The 13,837-nt window shown below is 43.1% G+C and overlaps 1 protein-coding gene across 1 annotated transcript; it reads right to left on the reverse strand.

Annotated features, from left to right (window-relative positions):
* Window positions 1–80: 80 nt before the first annotated feature.
* tmprss7 (transmembrane serine protease 7) lies at window positions 81–11,595 on the reverse strand (the record flags this gene model as incomplete). The annotated part of the gene is made up of 17 exons (XM_080793344.1): window positions 11,577–11,595; window positions 10,629–10,759; window positions 10,448–10,515; window positions 9,793–9,986; window positions 9,642–9,677; window positions 8,565–8,793; window positions 7,892–8,016; window positions 7,640–7,743; window positions 7,388–7,494; window positions 7,039–7,175; window positions 5,778–5,885; window positions 5,297–5,404; window positions 5,031–5,147; window positions 4,133–4,328; window positions 3,444–3,712; window positions 1,193–1,329; window positions 81–242 (listed from the first exon to the last, which is right to left on the reverse strand). Exons 1-17 carry the CDS (start codon window positions 11,578–11,580, stop codon window positions 81–83), a joined length of 2,232 nt encoding a protein of 743 aa, XP_080649470.1. The 5' UTR covers window positions 11,581–11,595.
* Window positions 11,596–13,837: the final 2,242 nt, after the last annotated feature.

Consider the following 13,837-nt stretch of genomic DNA (forward strand, 5'->3'; position numbering starts at 1 on the left):
AGCTTTTATGAGAGTCCGTAATCAGCAGTACAACACCTGTTGACAGTGTGTGAATGGGATGAAATACTGGAGGTCGTATGTCAGGTGACATGATTGTGGATCCAGGATGTGAACTTGCTGACCTTGGTGTAGACCCCCGGCAGGTTAGGTCTGCCACAGCCCGCCCCCCAACTAACGATGCCAATCAGGAACCAGCGTCCCTCGCCTGGCGCCCGGCATGACAATGGACCCCCCGAGTCTCCCTGGGAAGGCACACACACATACTCACATTTCAGCTTTTGGTAAACAGTTGAACTGATGGTACATTTTATTATCTGTTTATACAAACAAATTTGCCCGCATATATGTAATGTAGGTAGAACCAGAGTAATCTAGTAAGAGAGTAATGACTGCGGAAGTGCTCATTCTATCTCAATGGAATAGTTCCAGCCATAGGAGCAATGTTTGGAACTATCGCCCATAGGTACCCGCTTTGCGGCCAGATCAAAGCATGTCACCATTCTCTTACTAGATTACTCTGGGTAGAACTAAGAGAACAGTGCTGTGCTGTAAAATTCTGGATTTGTTTCCATACAATACAGTCAGTTTCAGATACGGTTCTCAGAACTTCATTTGGGCCCTGGCTCAGGAGGAGTAAAACTTAAACAAAATAAATAAATAAAATAAATAAAATAAATAAAATAAATAAAATAAATAAAATAAATAAAATAAATAAAATAAATAAAATAAATAAAATAAATAAAATAAATAAAATAAATAAAATAAATAAAATAAATAAAATAAATATTCTACAAGCTCACAATGCTTGTAGATCAGCTGTTTTCATTTTTCCTGAGATTTCTTTTAATGACCGCCCCTCAGGGGCGTTTCTGGTTGTACTGGAAACGCAAACAAAAGGCTGTAGCAAAGTTTCAGGTTCAGAAAGATTCTGAGTCAGAGTTACCTTCTTCCTATATTAAAAAAGGGTTAGTTCCGTAGGAAACTGTAGGAAAACACTTGGGCATAAAGGGGACATGGACTGACAGATACAGAGATCTCCATATACGGGCATATCAGTCAGATCTGTGGTGGGACGTAGGTGTGAGGGGCGGCAGTGACTCTAGTAGTCGAAAAGAGACATTAGTTACAGTTTCACGGTACCACTTCACCTGTATTAAAACATATGATTAGTCTGACGTAGTTGTACTCCTACCCTACAGGCGTCCTGCTCTCCTGTGGGGACCCCGGCACACAGCATACGTGGTGAGATGGGGCCGTACCTCTTCTTACATTCACTCTGGCTCAGTATGGACACCTCTGCTTTCTGGAGCACCGTAGGCAGGACTTTGTCTGCGGGAGGGGAAGAGAGCGGACAATAATGTCTGTAGGATTACCCTGAAAAAGAATGGCCTGACCTGTAGATTTACTGTACATATTCCTGAAAATATGCCTGTCTGATTGTTTTTTAAATGTGTCTTTTCCCTGAGATGGAAAAGGGATTACTGTTCAGGCCCCCAAGTGAAACATATATTCACCAGGAAGTTGGCAGGAACCCATCACGCTCGTGTTCTGTGGTTATTTCATATTGTTGCAATCGAGACTCGAGTGGAAACCTTGTATGTAAAACCTTTACTTTTCAATGAAATGGGAAAAAAAAGAACCTGTCTTCCAATGCATCCAATGCAGTCACACATTATAGTCACAAGATCTTATGAATACTTGTCTTTGGTTAGATATTTATAAAACTCACAGACTGACTTTCAGTTTCACTTTAAAACATCAAAAATAGCAGAAGTAGCTGATCTACAACCTCGTGATGCGTTGTGAGCATGTACAGTACGTAGATCGACAATTTTTGTGTGACACTGTCACATGAAGTAGGGCATTAATTAATTTACAAAACAGACGTAAATAGTTGCCCTTCAGCGACGATAATGTAATGCAAATGACTCCAAGAAAGATATTAAAGCATCTCCAATTGTAAAATCCATTGAACCCTATCCCGGGAATAATTACCCTCAGTGGTACTGTACTTAAGTACAATTCTGAGGAATTTGTACTTTACTTGAGTATTTCCAACTTCCAATACTTTTACTTCTACTCCACTAAATCTCAGAGCCAAATTTTTTACTTTTACTCCACTACAATTATTTGAAAACTTTAGTTACTTTGGAGATTATAATTTAGATTAGAAAACATGCATTAACCACTTCAACCCTGTACATTTTGGACATTTGAAAATAGCTGATGAAAATCATAGGCGGGTCTAGAGATAAAGGGCCAACATCCCCCCCCCTGTTATTGGAGACCTGAGACTTCCCTCTGGAAGCCTTATGGTTTAGGACAGGGGTCTTCAACATGTCGTCCATGGACGATGGTTCCTGACCATGCATTTAGTAATGTAGGATTTGCAGATTTCCTTTAACATTTTCTTTCTACTAGTTGAGAAACAGTGAACTGAGTGACCTGGTGACGTTGATGACCGTCCATGCAGTCATTAACTGACAATAGGGTGGCCACCTGCAAGACCTCAGAAAGGAGGACACTTTTTGCGGGGCTCGCACCCCCCCCCCCCCCAGATATTAATATTATTACTACTACTATTGCACCTGATTTTCACCACCATCCTCTCCAGCATTATGTCCACAGAGAACATATATTTGCTAATTAAATTAACATTTTTAAATTAGGCTATAGGGTACCACAAAGGCCATTCATTTTATAATCAATTTATTTCATTTCATGTTTAGATACCGGTATGTTTTATGTTTAATCTCTTTCTTGTGGGGTTTTTTATACAGTCTTATGGTCATCGGTGTATAGGACATAGAAATAGAATGAAGCCAGTAGCCTATATGTATGTTCACAGTGCTTTAGCCTCCCTTTCTTTATGATGTCGAGCTCCATATTGCTCATTAAATGTAGTTTTTCATTTCGGCATATTTGGTTTATTTATCTCTGCATTAACTATACTAAATTGATTGTGAGAGCTCAAACCGACCATCCCACTGGCAGTGTTGCCAGGTTTTGGAAGAGAACCAAGCAACCATGTCTATGAAAACAAGCCCAAAAGAAGCCTGACTAGGCTTAGTAGCCTATTATATAAAACAAGCCCAAAGTCGCTTATAATTAAGCGGACATGGCAACACTCCGAACGTCTCCACTCGCTTCGGAGCTGAGCAGCGCTGCAGAGATTTTAATACCCAGGCAGACGACGTAAATGACAGTTATGGCACAAGCACTGTATATCACAAAAAACCGGACAATTATGTGTCCGGCCAGAGGTTGAGGTGGGAGGAGGACAGGTGGGTCTAAAACCGGACTGTCCGGCGTGAAACCGGACGTCTGGCCACCCTAACTGACAAGTGGGAGGTCAAGAAATTCAACAGCAAAAGGTTAGTTAAAATCTCAAGAGGGGGAAGTTCACCAGAACATTTGAGTACTTTTTCCCCACTACTACTCACCCTCCTCGGAGCGGTAGCCCCAGCCAGTGACCCAGCAGTGGTGTTTCTGGGTGAGGCTCTGGGAGCGGGCCGGGAGGCACACGGGCTGCACCAGGGGCCGAAGAGAAGCGGGCCACGGCTTCTTCAGCTGCAGCAGGGCCACGTCGTAGTCAAACGTGCGCGCATTGTAATATTCGTGCACCACAATGCGACGGATCTCTGCCACGAGCCTGGCGCTGCCCTGCGTCACCATGCCCAGGTGGGCGGTCCATGGCCGCGGGTCTGACGTCCTGGCACAGTGAGGGGTCAAGGGTCACCGAAGCGACTCCAATAAAGGACTTAACTTAGCGTGTGTGATTTGACAATAACAATCACTTGCCGTTATTATGCATTTAAGCATATTGGTCATCACATAGTCATTACCCTTTATTACTTGACAGTCAGTATGAAATGCTTTTTAATGTGTTATGATTATTGTTATAAATCATTGTAACTATAACAGGTAGTTTCGAGGAAGCAATCTGATTGGTTGAAATAGCCATCTAGCCGTGCTTATATGAGCATGATGGCACAGCTAATCAAAACATTAGAATCTGCTGTCTCGCAGAGCTAACTGAGTGGTTATGCTAGCATGGGACATTTGCGGTTGTAGTGTAGATAGATTAGGTGGACGTCATGGGAAAACCTGTTCAGTTGTGAACATCACCCACCTGTCCTTGCTGAAGCAGTGGGCAGCAGAGATCAGCCAATCAGAAGAGAGGACAGAGGCCCCGCAGTGCAGATTACCAGAGAAGTGCAGGCTGACCTGCCATGGCCACTCCCCCTCCACTGCACTGGCACCGCCCACAATCCGCTCAAGCTCTGTTGATGAGCTCACCTTCTTCACTGGAGATGGATGGCCACAGGCTAAAGGACACGCAATGATGGATGGGCGGATTAGGTCATACAGTAAAAGGATTGGAGTGTGTGTGTGTGTGTGTGTGTGTGTGTGTGTGTGTGTGTGTGTGTGTAACAATGGGTGGACTTCCCGGCACATGCATGAGAACAACTACAGAGAGCGCTTTAATACCAAGCAACAGTGCAAGACTAGGTTAGGTTAGGTCAGTCAGTCAGTCAGTCAGTCAGTCATTCAGTCAGTCAGTCGGTACGTGCGTGCATGCAGATTGTTGAGTCCCCAGTCTGACAGACAGGTCTGCTGCAACCTCATTAAATATAAGGTGTGTGTGTGTGTGTGTGTGTGTGTGTGTGTGTGTGTGTGTGTGTGTGTGTGTGTGTGTGTGTGAGAAAAAAATGGTATGTTCAAACTGTACTAAATTGTTGAAACCTATTACCAATAAACATATATATAAAAAAAAAAAAAAATGAGAGGACTAAGAATTGTTAGACTGGCTAAAAGAAGGGCAAAACAAGAATTAAATATTGTTCTGTGTCTGCCATTATTGGCAGTCACGTTATATGGAAAAGACGCTGTCCCAGACCCAGACCCATACCCATATGGTAGTCTGATCCTGCATTGCATTCATATTTGAACATGATTCATATCATAACTTGCAAATTCCAAATAAAGAAATAAAAATATGTGTGTTTGTGTGCGTGCAGTGCACTCACCACAGTCATTCTCGTCGCTATTGTCCAGACAGTCGGCTACTCCATCACACTTTGCATTTTTCTTCAGGATGCAGGCCCCACTGTCGCACTGGTATTTAATTGCAGAGCACGTGGTCTCTGACAAATGTAGGACACATTAAGATGATTAGTATTTGGTCAGCACAAGGGTACACAGTATACACACGCTCTCACGCACATGCATGCACACACACACACACACACACACACACACACACACACACACACACACACACACATCTCCATACCCTGACTGCAGTTGACTTCATCTCTCCCGTCATTGCAGTCTCTCTCTCCGTTGCAGACATAAAAAGGGTGCAGCGGCGTATTTTCACCGCAGTTCTTCGAAGGCTTTGCTGGAAAAGTGTAGTAAAATTCTGAGCGTTACGTTATATGGGTCACTCTAAATTCAATGGATTTAACTGTATCCAATAAAACATAATGTACTGTATACACTGTAGTGTACATTATGCAGACAGTGAGATATACGTAATAGTCCAGTTGTTCTCAAAAAATGTCATGTCTAGGACCCCCAAATATTAGATTGCATCTGAAAATATTTTTGTGTCAGGGATATCCATAAGAGACTATTAAATAGTCAATATGCCACATAATGACAATGAAACGACTATAGCGTATATGTGTATATGTAAGTATACTATAGCAGCCATGTGTATGGTGTATCATGTAAGTATACTATAGCAATGGTGTATGTAAGTATTTTCGTACAGCAGAAGACTTCGTCACTCTCATCCAGACAGTCATCCAGGCCGTCACATCGACGGCTCTTCTCCACACACAGCCCCGAGGTGCACAGGAAGTAGCCCTCTGGACAGGCTGTAGAAGGCATGGACAGGAAGAGAGGCAGTGTGACAGAGGGTTTAGGGCAGAGGTTATGGGGTTTAGGGCAGTGTGACAGGGGACAGAAGCAGCACAGACATGGAGGGTACATTACAATATTCAATGGGTTCAACACCTAAATACAGAACTGTGGACACACAGGTTTTGTGATTTTTTTTTTCATGTCAAGAAGACCCTCATCTGAAAATGTTTAGTGCCAGAGACCCACATACAAACTAAATATAAAAATCTAATAATATATAAAATAAAATAAAACATTCACACATTTTCTTACGCTTTTTGGACAATAGAGGATCTATAAGCTCACAACGATAAGATAGATACGGTAGATAAATAGCCTATTAGGATTAAAGTGGTTAAACTGATTTTAATGCCATACTAACGAATTGTGTTGGGGACCCCACTTTAGCTTTGAGAACCACTGACTTACAGTACTGTCGATGCATTTCTGTGTGACCTTCACTGAAATACAATACATCAATTCTCCTCACTACTTCACCACTGTTACAAGTTTTGCTCGATCATATATGGCCCTCACCTTCACTTAACCCATTCTGGGCGGGAACCCATTTAGGTGTTCTAACCCTTCTGGACGTGAACCCCTCCTGGGGTTCTGTACAGTATGTACAGTATTCAAAAATTACAAAGAAATATGCTGCTATATGAATATTATTAAGTATTTCAGAAAACTTAGGTCAGTTTTTAGAAGGCGTTTTTAGAATCAGCCTCAGTCCACAGCAGGTTAATATCTGAAGACAAGATATATTATTGATATCAGCTGTTTCCAAACAATGCAAATGACTTCAGTCTATATTAGTAGCTTAAAAAATGTTTGTCCAATTTATTTGCATTTCATTTCATAAAGTTAACACATTATTAGAGTATAACAAAATTAATTTGAAATTAAATAAAAATGTTCTTTCCAGGATTCCAATTAAAAAATAGCAAAACAAATAATTCAGAATCTCAATTAAAATATAGCAATCTGAGATTGTAGATCTTGCATAATAGACAGACTATGCAAAGTGGCCCTCTGGAGTGAGTGTGGAACTATAGTGGCCCTTCTCCACTGTCTCCAGCTTCCACGTTGCCCACTCCTGCTCTATAGTTGTTTGCACGACATACATACGCTGGCTGATGTTGAAGCTGCTGTAGGAAGCCTGGAAGGGCTGCTCCGCGGCCCGGGAGCTGCAGCGGAACTCCACCTCAGCGTGGTGGTCAGCGATCCGGAACACCGTGGCGTGGCCCACGTAGCCGCCGCAGAATCTATGGCAGGAAATGAGCCATCAGCAAACCATCGACTCAGAGCGGGCTGTCAGCGGATGTTGATATGGAACTCACTGCGGTGTGTGCACACGCATACATAAACAATACATGTTGTCGACAGCGTGACACATGCCGTAGAGCACATTATGCATGCATGTGCGCATGCACGCACACACACGGAAACAAGAATCTCAATACTTGCACACACGTACATGATTTCGTTGACCTTCCACCAGCCGCTTTCACAGCCTCTCATGTCTTTTCGTTTCAGTACGTAGTTCTCGAACCTCAGTGCAACTCCTAAACCACGGTTAGGGGTCTGCAGACGAATAACAGAAACTCAGTCAGTAAGAGCCGTTATTAATTATACATATATCATTATTACCAAATCATAACTATACGATTATACTTGTTTGTGTGTGTGTGTGTGTGTGTGTGTGTGTGTGTGTGTGTGTACACCGTACCTGGAAAATCCAGGTGCAGAGGCACCGAGGAGGAAGCATGCTAGGGTGGAAGGGGCTAAGGAGATGACCTAGGAAGGGCTGGGTCTCAATGTGAGACACACCCACTGTGGGACAGACAGACAGACAGAGACACGACCCAGAGCATTGATTGTCACTGAGGGTTCTGTTCACATCCAGGTCTAATGTTTAGTTAATCATTACGATCCTTGTGAGTTACCCAACGCTTTTAAGTCGACAAGTTAAATGACTCACTTTGGTCAGAGATGGCCTCAAAGTGGCCTCTGAAGCTCTTGTCGCCGTGGGTCATTCGGAATGACAGCAGCATCACATTGGAGGTGGACACCAGAGACAAAGGCCTGGACACTGGCTCACACACCCTGCACAGTACAGATACAGTATACTGTACTTATAAGGACATAACATCAGTATATCTCTATCATCTCACTAGCAGCATATGTTATACTTGTTGTGTTGCTGTCACATTTAAGCCCAGTCGACACAAATTATTTGTGATGCGACGAAACTGCGGCGAGAGAAATTGTAGCGGTCTGAATTGCTCCGTTGCACAGTGGTCAGCAGTTTGGGGATTCTGTTGCAAGTGGTTTGCCGAATTGCGAGTCATTGGTGTGGACTGCCTGGACTGGTAAAAGCTATATTTTACAGTTACTTATGTTCGAGAAATATACAATATTTGGCAAGAAATTGTATTGTGTTTTCTACACTTAAATAAATCAGTGACCAGTAAAATTCCTTCACAAGAGCTAAATATTCTCTGGCAGGGGGATGACATTTTAGAACATACGGTATACTTGACGGAGGGACATATTTTTATGAAACGCTCGCTCTCAATAAAAAGCTTCTTGAAAAGAAAAACACATCTCCAGAGCTTAAACTGATTTTGGTCTCACCTACGTCACTGACTCACCTGTGGAGAGTGCGCCCCCTCATGGGCAGCAGTGCGTCATACACGGTGAGGGCGTCACCCACACAATCACTGGGCTCAATCATAAAAGAGTTGATGGTCAAGCGGATCACAAAACCCGGGGCGGACGTCAGCTTGACATAGCAGCTCAAGCCGCCCCGAGATGAGTAGACATTTAAAGGGACATTCACTGCGGGCAGGTTGGCATACAGCTTATCAACACACTGTGAGCCTGGATGGAGGAGAAATAACATTGGTATACTGGAGTCTCAGTGTGACTCCTAAGCCACAGTTATGGATCTGTAGCAATCGAAATTAAGTAGAAATGTAGAGCAGTCAAAAGTACATTACTTGTCATTGAAATGTAGTGGAGTGAATTAAAAGTCTCCAAAATGAAAAATACTCATAGTAAAATACAGATTTTACTTAAGTACAGCACCCACGGTTCTCCAGAACCACCACAAAAGGCTCTGGTCAGGCTCTGCCAGTGGGCCTAATGAGGCCAACTGCTTTCACCTGTGCAATTTCCAGCCTCTGCCTCAGCCAATTGACGCTCAACAATCAGGCTCTGCCAGTGGGCCGAATTGATTGCCAAGTACACTTTTCAGTTTGCAGTCTTCACACACACAGACACGTACACACCGGCTGACAGTAAAACGGATCATTAGGTTCCCAAGTTGCATCGTTCCCAAGTAGGCCGGTGGCCGACTGTGACGGGCATGTACTGTACAGGTTAGTACATACACAATATCAGCCAGTGGTTCTTAAACGTTTTCATGTCAAGGACCTCCAAATTAGTATGTATTTGGCCAAGGACCCCCATATCAAAAGATTCTGTGCCCATACAAGATTTGTGTTGTTAAATTATTTCAAAACAATATTCCAATTGGTTTTCAAATTGCCATGTATAGGATATAGGGTGATTTTGATGCAATATTAACACATTTTGATGGGGAACCCAATGAACCCCATCAAGGACCCCCGGTGGGTCCCCTGACCCACTTTGAGAACCATTGAACTGTTGTCTACCCAACCCTCTCATCACGCTTTATTGAGTGACTATTAAGTGCATGATCTCACCTGCTGCAGTTGATGAGTAATCTGACCGCTGAGCAGCTGAGGGGAACACAATAGTCGGTCACTCTCAGTACACACTGACCAAACACATTTCCATGGACACACACGACACACACACACACACACACACACACACACACACACACACACACACCATTGACAAGGATGGAGTCGATATCAACTGGAAGGCCCAGCAGGTCTCCTACAGATGTCCTGTTCTTTATGCTGGTGTGGACAGAGTCTCTAAGGATTGCTCCCACGCAGTCTTCACACATTGCTGGGCTCTTCAGGTAAGGAACCACAAACACCATCCAAAAATGGACCAGCACACCACCTTTATTGTTGTTACTGGGCAAAAAATATACACATGCTTTAAAGCAGTGATTAGCTAGCCTGGGTAAACCCCTCCCCCCTCACCAGATTTGCATTCTGCTAATTGTGAATGAAATGTTGTCCAGCAGGGGGAGTGGGTTTACCCAGGCTAGTGATTAATAGCAACCATTGTCTTTTCAAGGACCCAGAGTCTGATAGGCCAATCTCTGGGACCCCAATCTACATTGTAAAATCCTCAGTGTGTATTGAACTGTGTCTCTGAGGGACCCTTGTGGGCCCATGACCATTTGGTTCCTTTTGTAATGTACGATTGTACGTGCTCTCTGAGTTAGTCCCATAAGTGTCCATGGACCCCTGGTGGTACCCACTACCCAGACCTGCATCTGACGTTGAGTGTTTAAAAGGCCCACACACAGTGTAATAATCAGTGGTGTGAAATGCACAAAGAACACACTTGCTATTCTGTTACAGTATACCTGAGGTCGGCAATGACAGCATGCTTGTAGAGTTTGGCCACGGTTGACATTCTGTACACGTTGCTCACCTGTGTGTCACAGCAATAAACGACATTACAGATGATGAAGTATCACCACCTGTCATATTCATAAACACTTCATGGTGTTCCAAGACAATCATTAGCATTGAACTCTTACTTACCACATGTTGTATCTTGTTGGCCATGGATACAAACTCCTGGGAGTCTGCGTGGCGGTACTCTGGGATAAATTCCACATTGGCCACCCGGAACATCCCAGTAAAATAGGTGGAGCTGTTACTTTCTCTGCGAACTAAATGAATGAACACAAAGACGGAGCAAATCAACTGTACAGTTTGCATTATGTTATTCTCCTTGAACTCTACTGACCTAGTATAACTATATAGACCCATAGGGCTGTCTTCCTCATAGTTCTTAGTCGATCAAGACTTTGTTAGTCATGGTGGGTTTTTTTTATGCTGGATTAATTATTTATTGATAAAAGATGAACATATATCTTGTAAACTCTAAACCATTTCATTACCAGTCTATAGCGAGTAACTAGTAGCAATTGTGATGTCGACATTTAGAATGATCAGTTCTGAATCCTAATCAGTTCTGAACTCTGGATGATTATATTGCATGTGTGGCAAACACAATTGTATAGATTTGTTGATTAAACCAACTAACCATTATAACCTATGCTGTGGGATGGTGTGCTCAATGTACAGAAGGTCACTCAGATATAGGGCAAAATAAATTAGGACGTAGTGAACATTGATGAGGATGAATGGGATCATATGCTGCCGTGTAAAGAAAATGTCTGTGTGCATTGTGCAATCATGTTAGACTTCAGCAGTTTAAAATCCTGCACCGACTGCAAATCTAGTCTTCACATGTCAAATGTGAAGACTGACAATTTGTTGGTGTTACTGAGCCGTTTGTAAAACTCAACTAACCAATTAGTCGACAAATTCCTCAACTAATACTTTGTTAAGTCGAGGATAGCCCTATATCCTGTCGTTATATTTTGGAGTACAGATCAGTGATGCAAGTTAAATGTAATGGTTCAGATAGCGTAAAGGCACTGGGAATCAATTACAAAAGAGCCTTGCATCACACCCACTTACACATGAAAACCCACAGCAGGGACCACACAACGACCACCACCACAAACACCACCGCTGCGACGATGAAAGCAATGTGCGGGACGCTCAGCAGGCGGTTCCACAGCGCCTTGATTTTACTGGCCTTCCACCTGATTCTGGCCCTGTTGTACTTCCCGCGCAGCTTCTCCAGAGTGTGATCCACGGTGGCCACCTCCACAGACACATCTGCGACCTGCAGGAAAAGCATGGTCATGACATTCTCTCACATGAAGCCACTTAACGTACATAGCACTCAATTTCCTTTGACCTTTGAAAGTAGTCAGTTCAATCTGCCAAGCCTCTAAACGGGATGTGGTTTATGGTGCTGAAGTGACACGGGATAAATTATATGTCTCTGTACTGCAGGTCCCCAGGCAGCCATGCATATCAACTCCCTGGGGACTGTCATGTGGATAATCAGGCCTGCTGCCTCCAGAGTCCAAACCATGATGCTGAAATGAATGAAACAGCATCCCATTACCATTTACCTCCCCCCTCTCTTTCATATATATATATATATATATATATAAAATAATGCTTTGGGTGACGGTTGGTTGGTGCACCATGCCTTGGTTAGGATGAATCCCACAACAAGACAAGACGTATCTCTCTTTGACTGGATTCACTGTCTCACGGAGGACAAAAATGCTAAAACAAATACAAGCCACAATGTGGGGATTCAGTGGTGATGCAAAGAGGAGTTATAAAGTGTAGGACCCTCGGTGGCTAATGATTGATTTATTTTTTACCCATTTTATGACATTTACAGGGAGTCACTGAGAGGTCATACACTGTAATGAAGCCAGCAGTGCCCCAGTGGGCACTGGCACAGACCTCGTTGACTAATCACTCTTCTTTATCTGTCAGCTGGTGTACCTTACAGTGGAATGGCAGATATGCTAATCAACGTCAATTGTCTCCAAGTGAATGACACAGACTTGGGAGACCAAAGGGCCTATAGTATAGGCCCTGTATAGGCCCTATACAGTCTACATTAATTTACATAATGTGTTCCGTCGTGGCCGTGGCTGTATCACTGGATCAAAATGAGGTCTCGAACCTCAATGTAGTTTCTTCTGGTTAGATAAAGGGTAGGGAAGTCGATTGGAATTCAGACTTACGGTAATGATTTGACAGCAACACTTGTTAAAATAATGTTGTTTGCCAGCTGTCTGGTCATGCCTTCTTGTAGAAGGGACAGTCTGAGGGCAACTGTAACTCCACCAGATCCAGCACTCACTCATTGAGTTACCCGTTACACATATATTATTCAAGGAGTGTCATCCCATACCATACCTCGCAAGTGCCACTTAGCCCATTTTAATTTTCAACGTGAATCTATACCCCACTATCTCACAGTAGACCGTTAACATAATACATACTTAATGAAGCAAATCAAACCAAAATCATGCCTGATTTTAGTTATCACTGTAGATTTGGAATCTCCATTTAAATTTGCCGTTTGTTTTTAAATTAAAGAAAAACTACAGCACTTTCAATAGTGTTAAGACCTTCCAAATAGACAATTCTCATCGTGGCTGTTTTTTGTACAAGAGTTTCATACAGTAGCCATGGTTGACCATCTTTCGTAGTTTAACAAACATGCTGGATCTTCAACGAGAAGGAATGACCAGAGTTTTAGGACCTTTCTTTAAATTGCAATTTAACGACATTAGCCTCATAAAAACAAATGCAAGAAAAACATGCATTCCAGCTGATATCTCCGAGCATCAGCTCTGTTTAGCCCATCTACAGTACTTCATCCGATCGTATGTAGGGCAAAAATAGCAGATCTACAATCTCACGAAGTGATTGTGAGATTGCAAACTGCCATTTTCAACATATGCCCATGGGCCATTTGCTCAAATTAGACACACCGGGTTCAAAGCTGTTAATATTACTTACACTGGCAGCATCCAGTTGAGGGGCATCTCCATCTCCATCTTTTGTTGGCTGCTGGTTCTCCACACACTCTGTGCCCATGACACAGGCGCACAGACATGCCGTCACTTCATTGATATCCGTCTCATCACTAGGTGGTCAAGCGCTATAGCCATTCTCATCCTCTGTCTCAGATCAAAAACAAGCACATAAATATAAGACAGGGCTCAGAAATCGGTATCTGTGCGTAGCAGTGAGTGCAGGTAGTGTATGGCTGAGATGCATTTGCAGCCCAGGCAACAGGGGTGTGTGAAACCAGATCCTTTCGCTCAGATGAGCTGTGGGAACAGAGTCGACCTCGG

The sequence above is a fragment of the Protomyctophum bolini genome (assembly GCF_963924005.1).
Source record: "Protomyctophum bolini genome assembly, chromosome: 21".
In the NCBI taxonomy this organism is placed as follows: Eukaryota; Metazoa; Chordata; class Actinopteri; order Myctophiformes; family Myctophidae; genus Protomyctophum; species Protomyctophum bolini.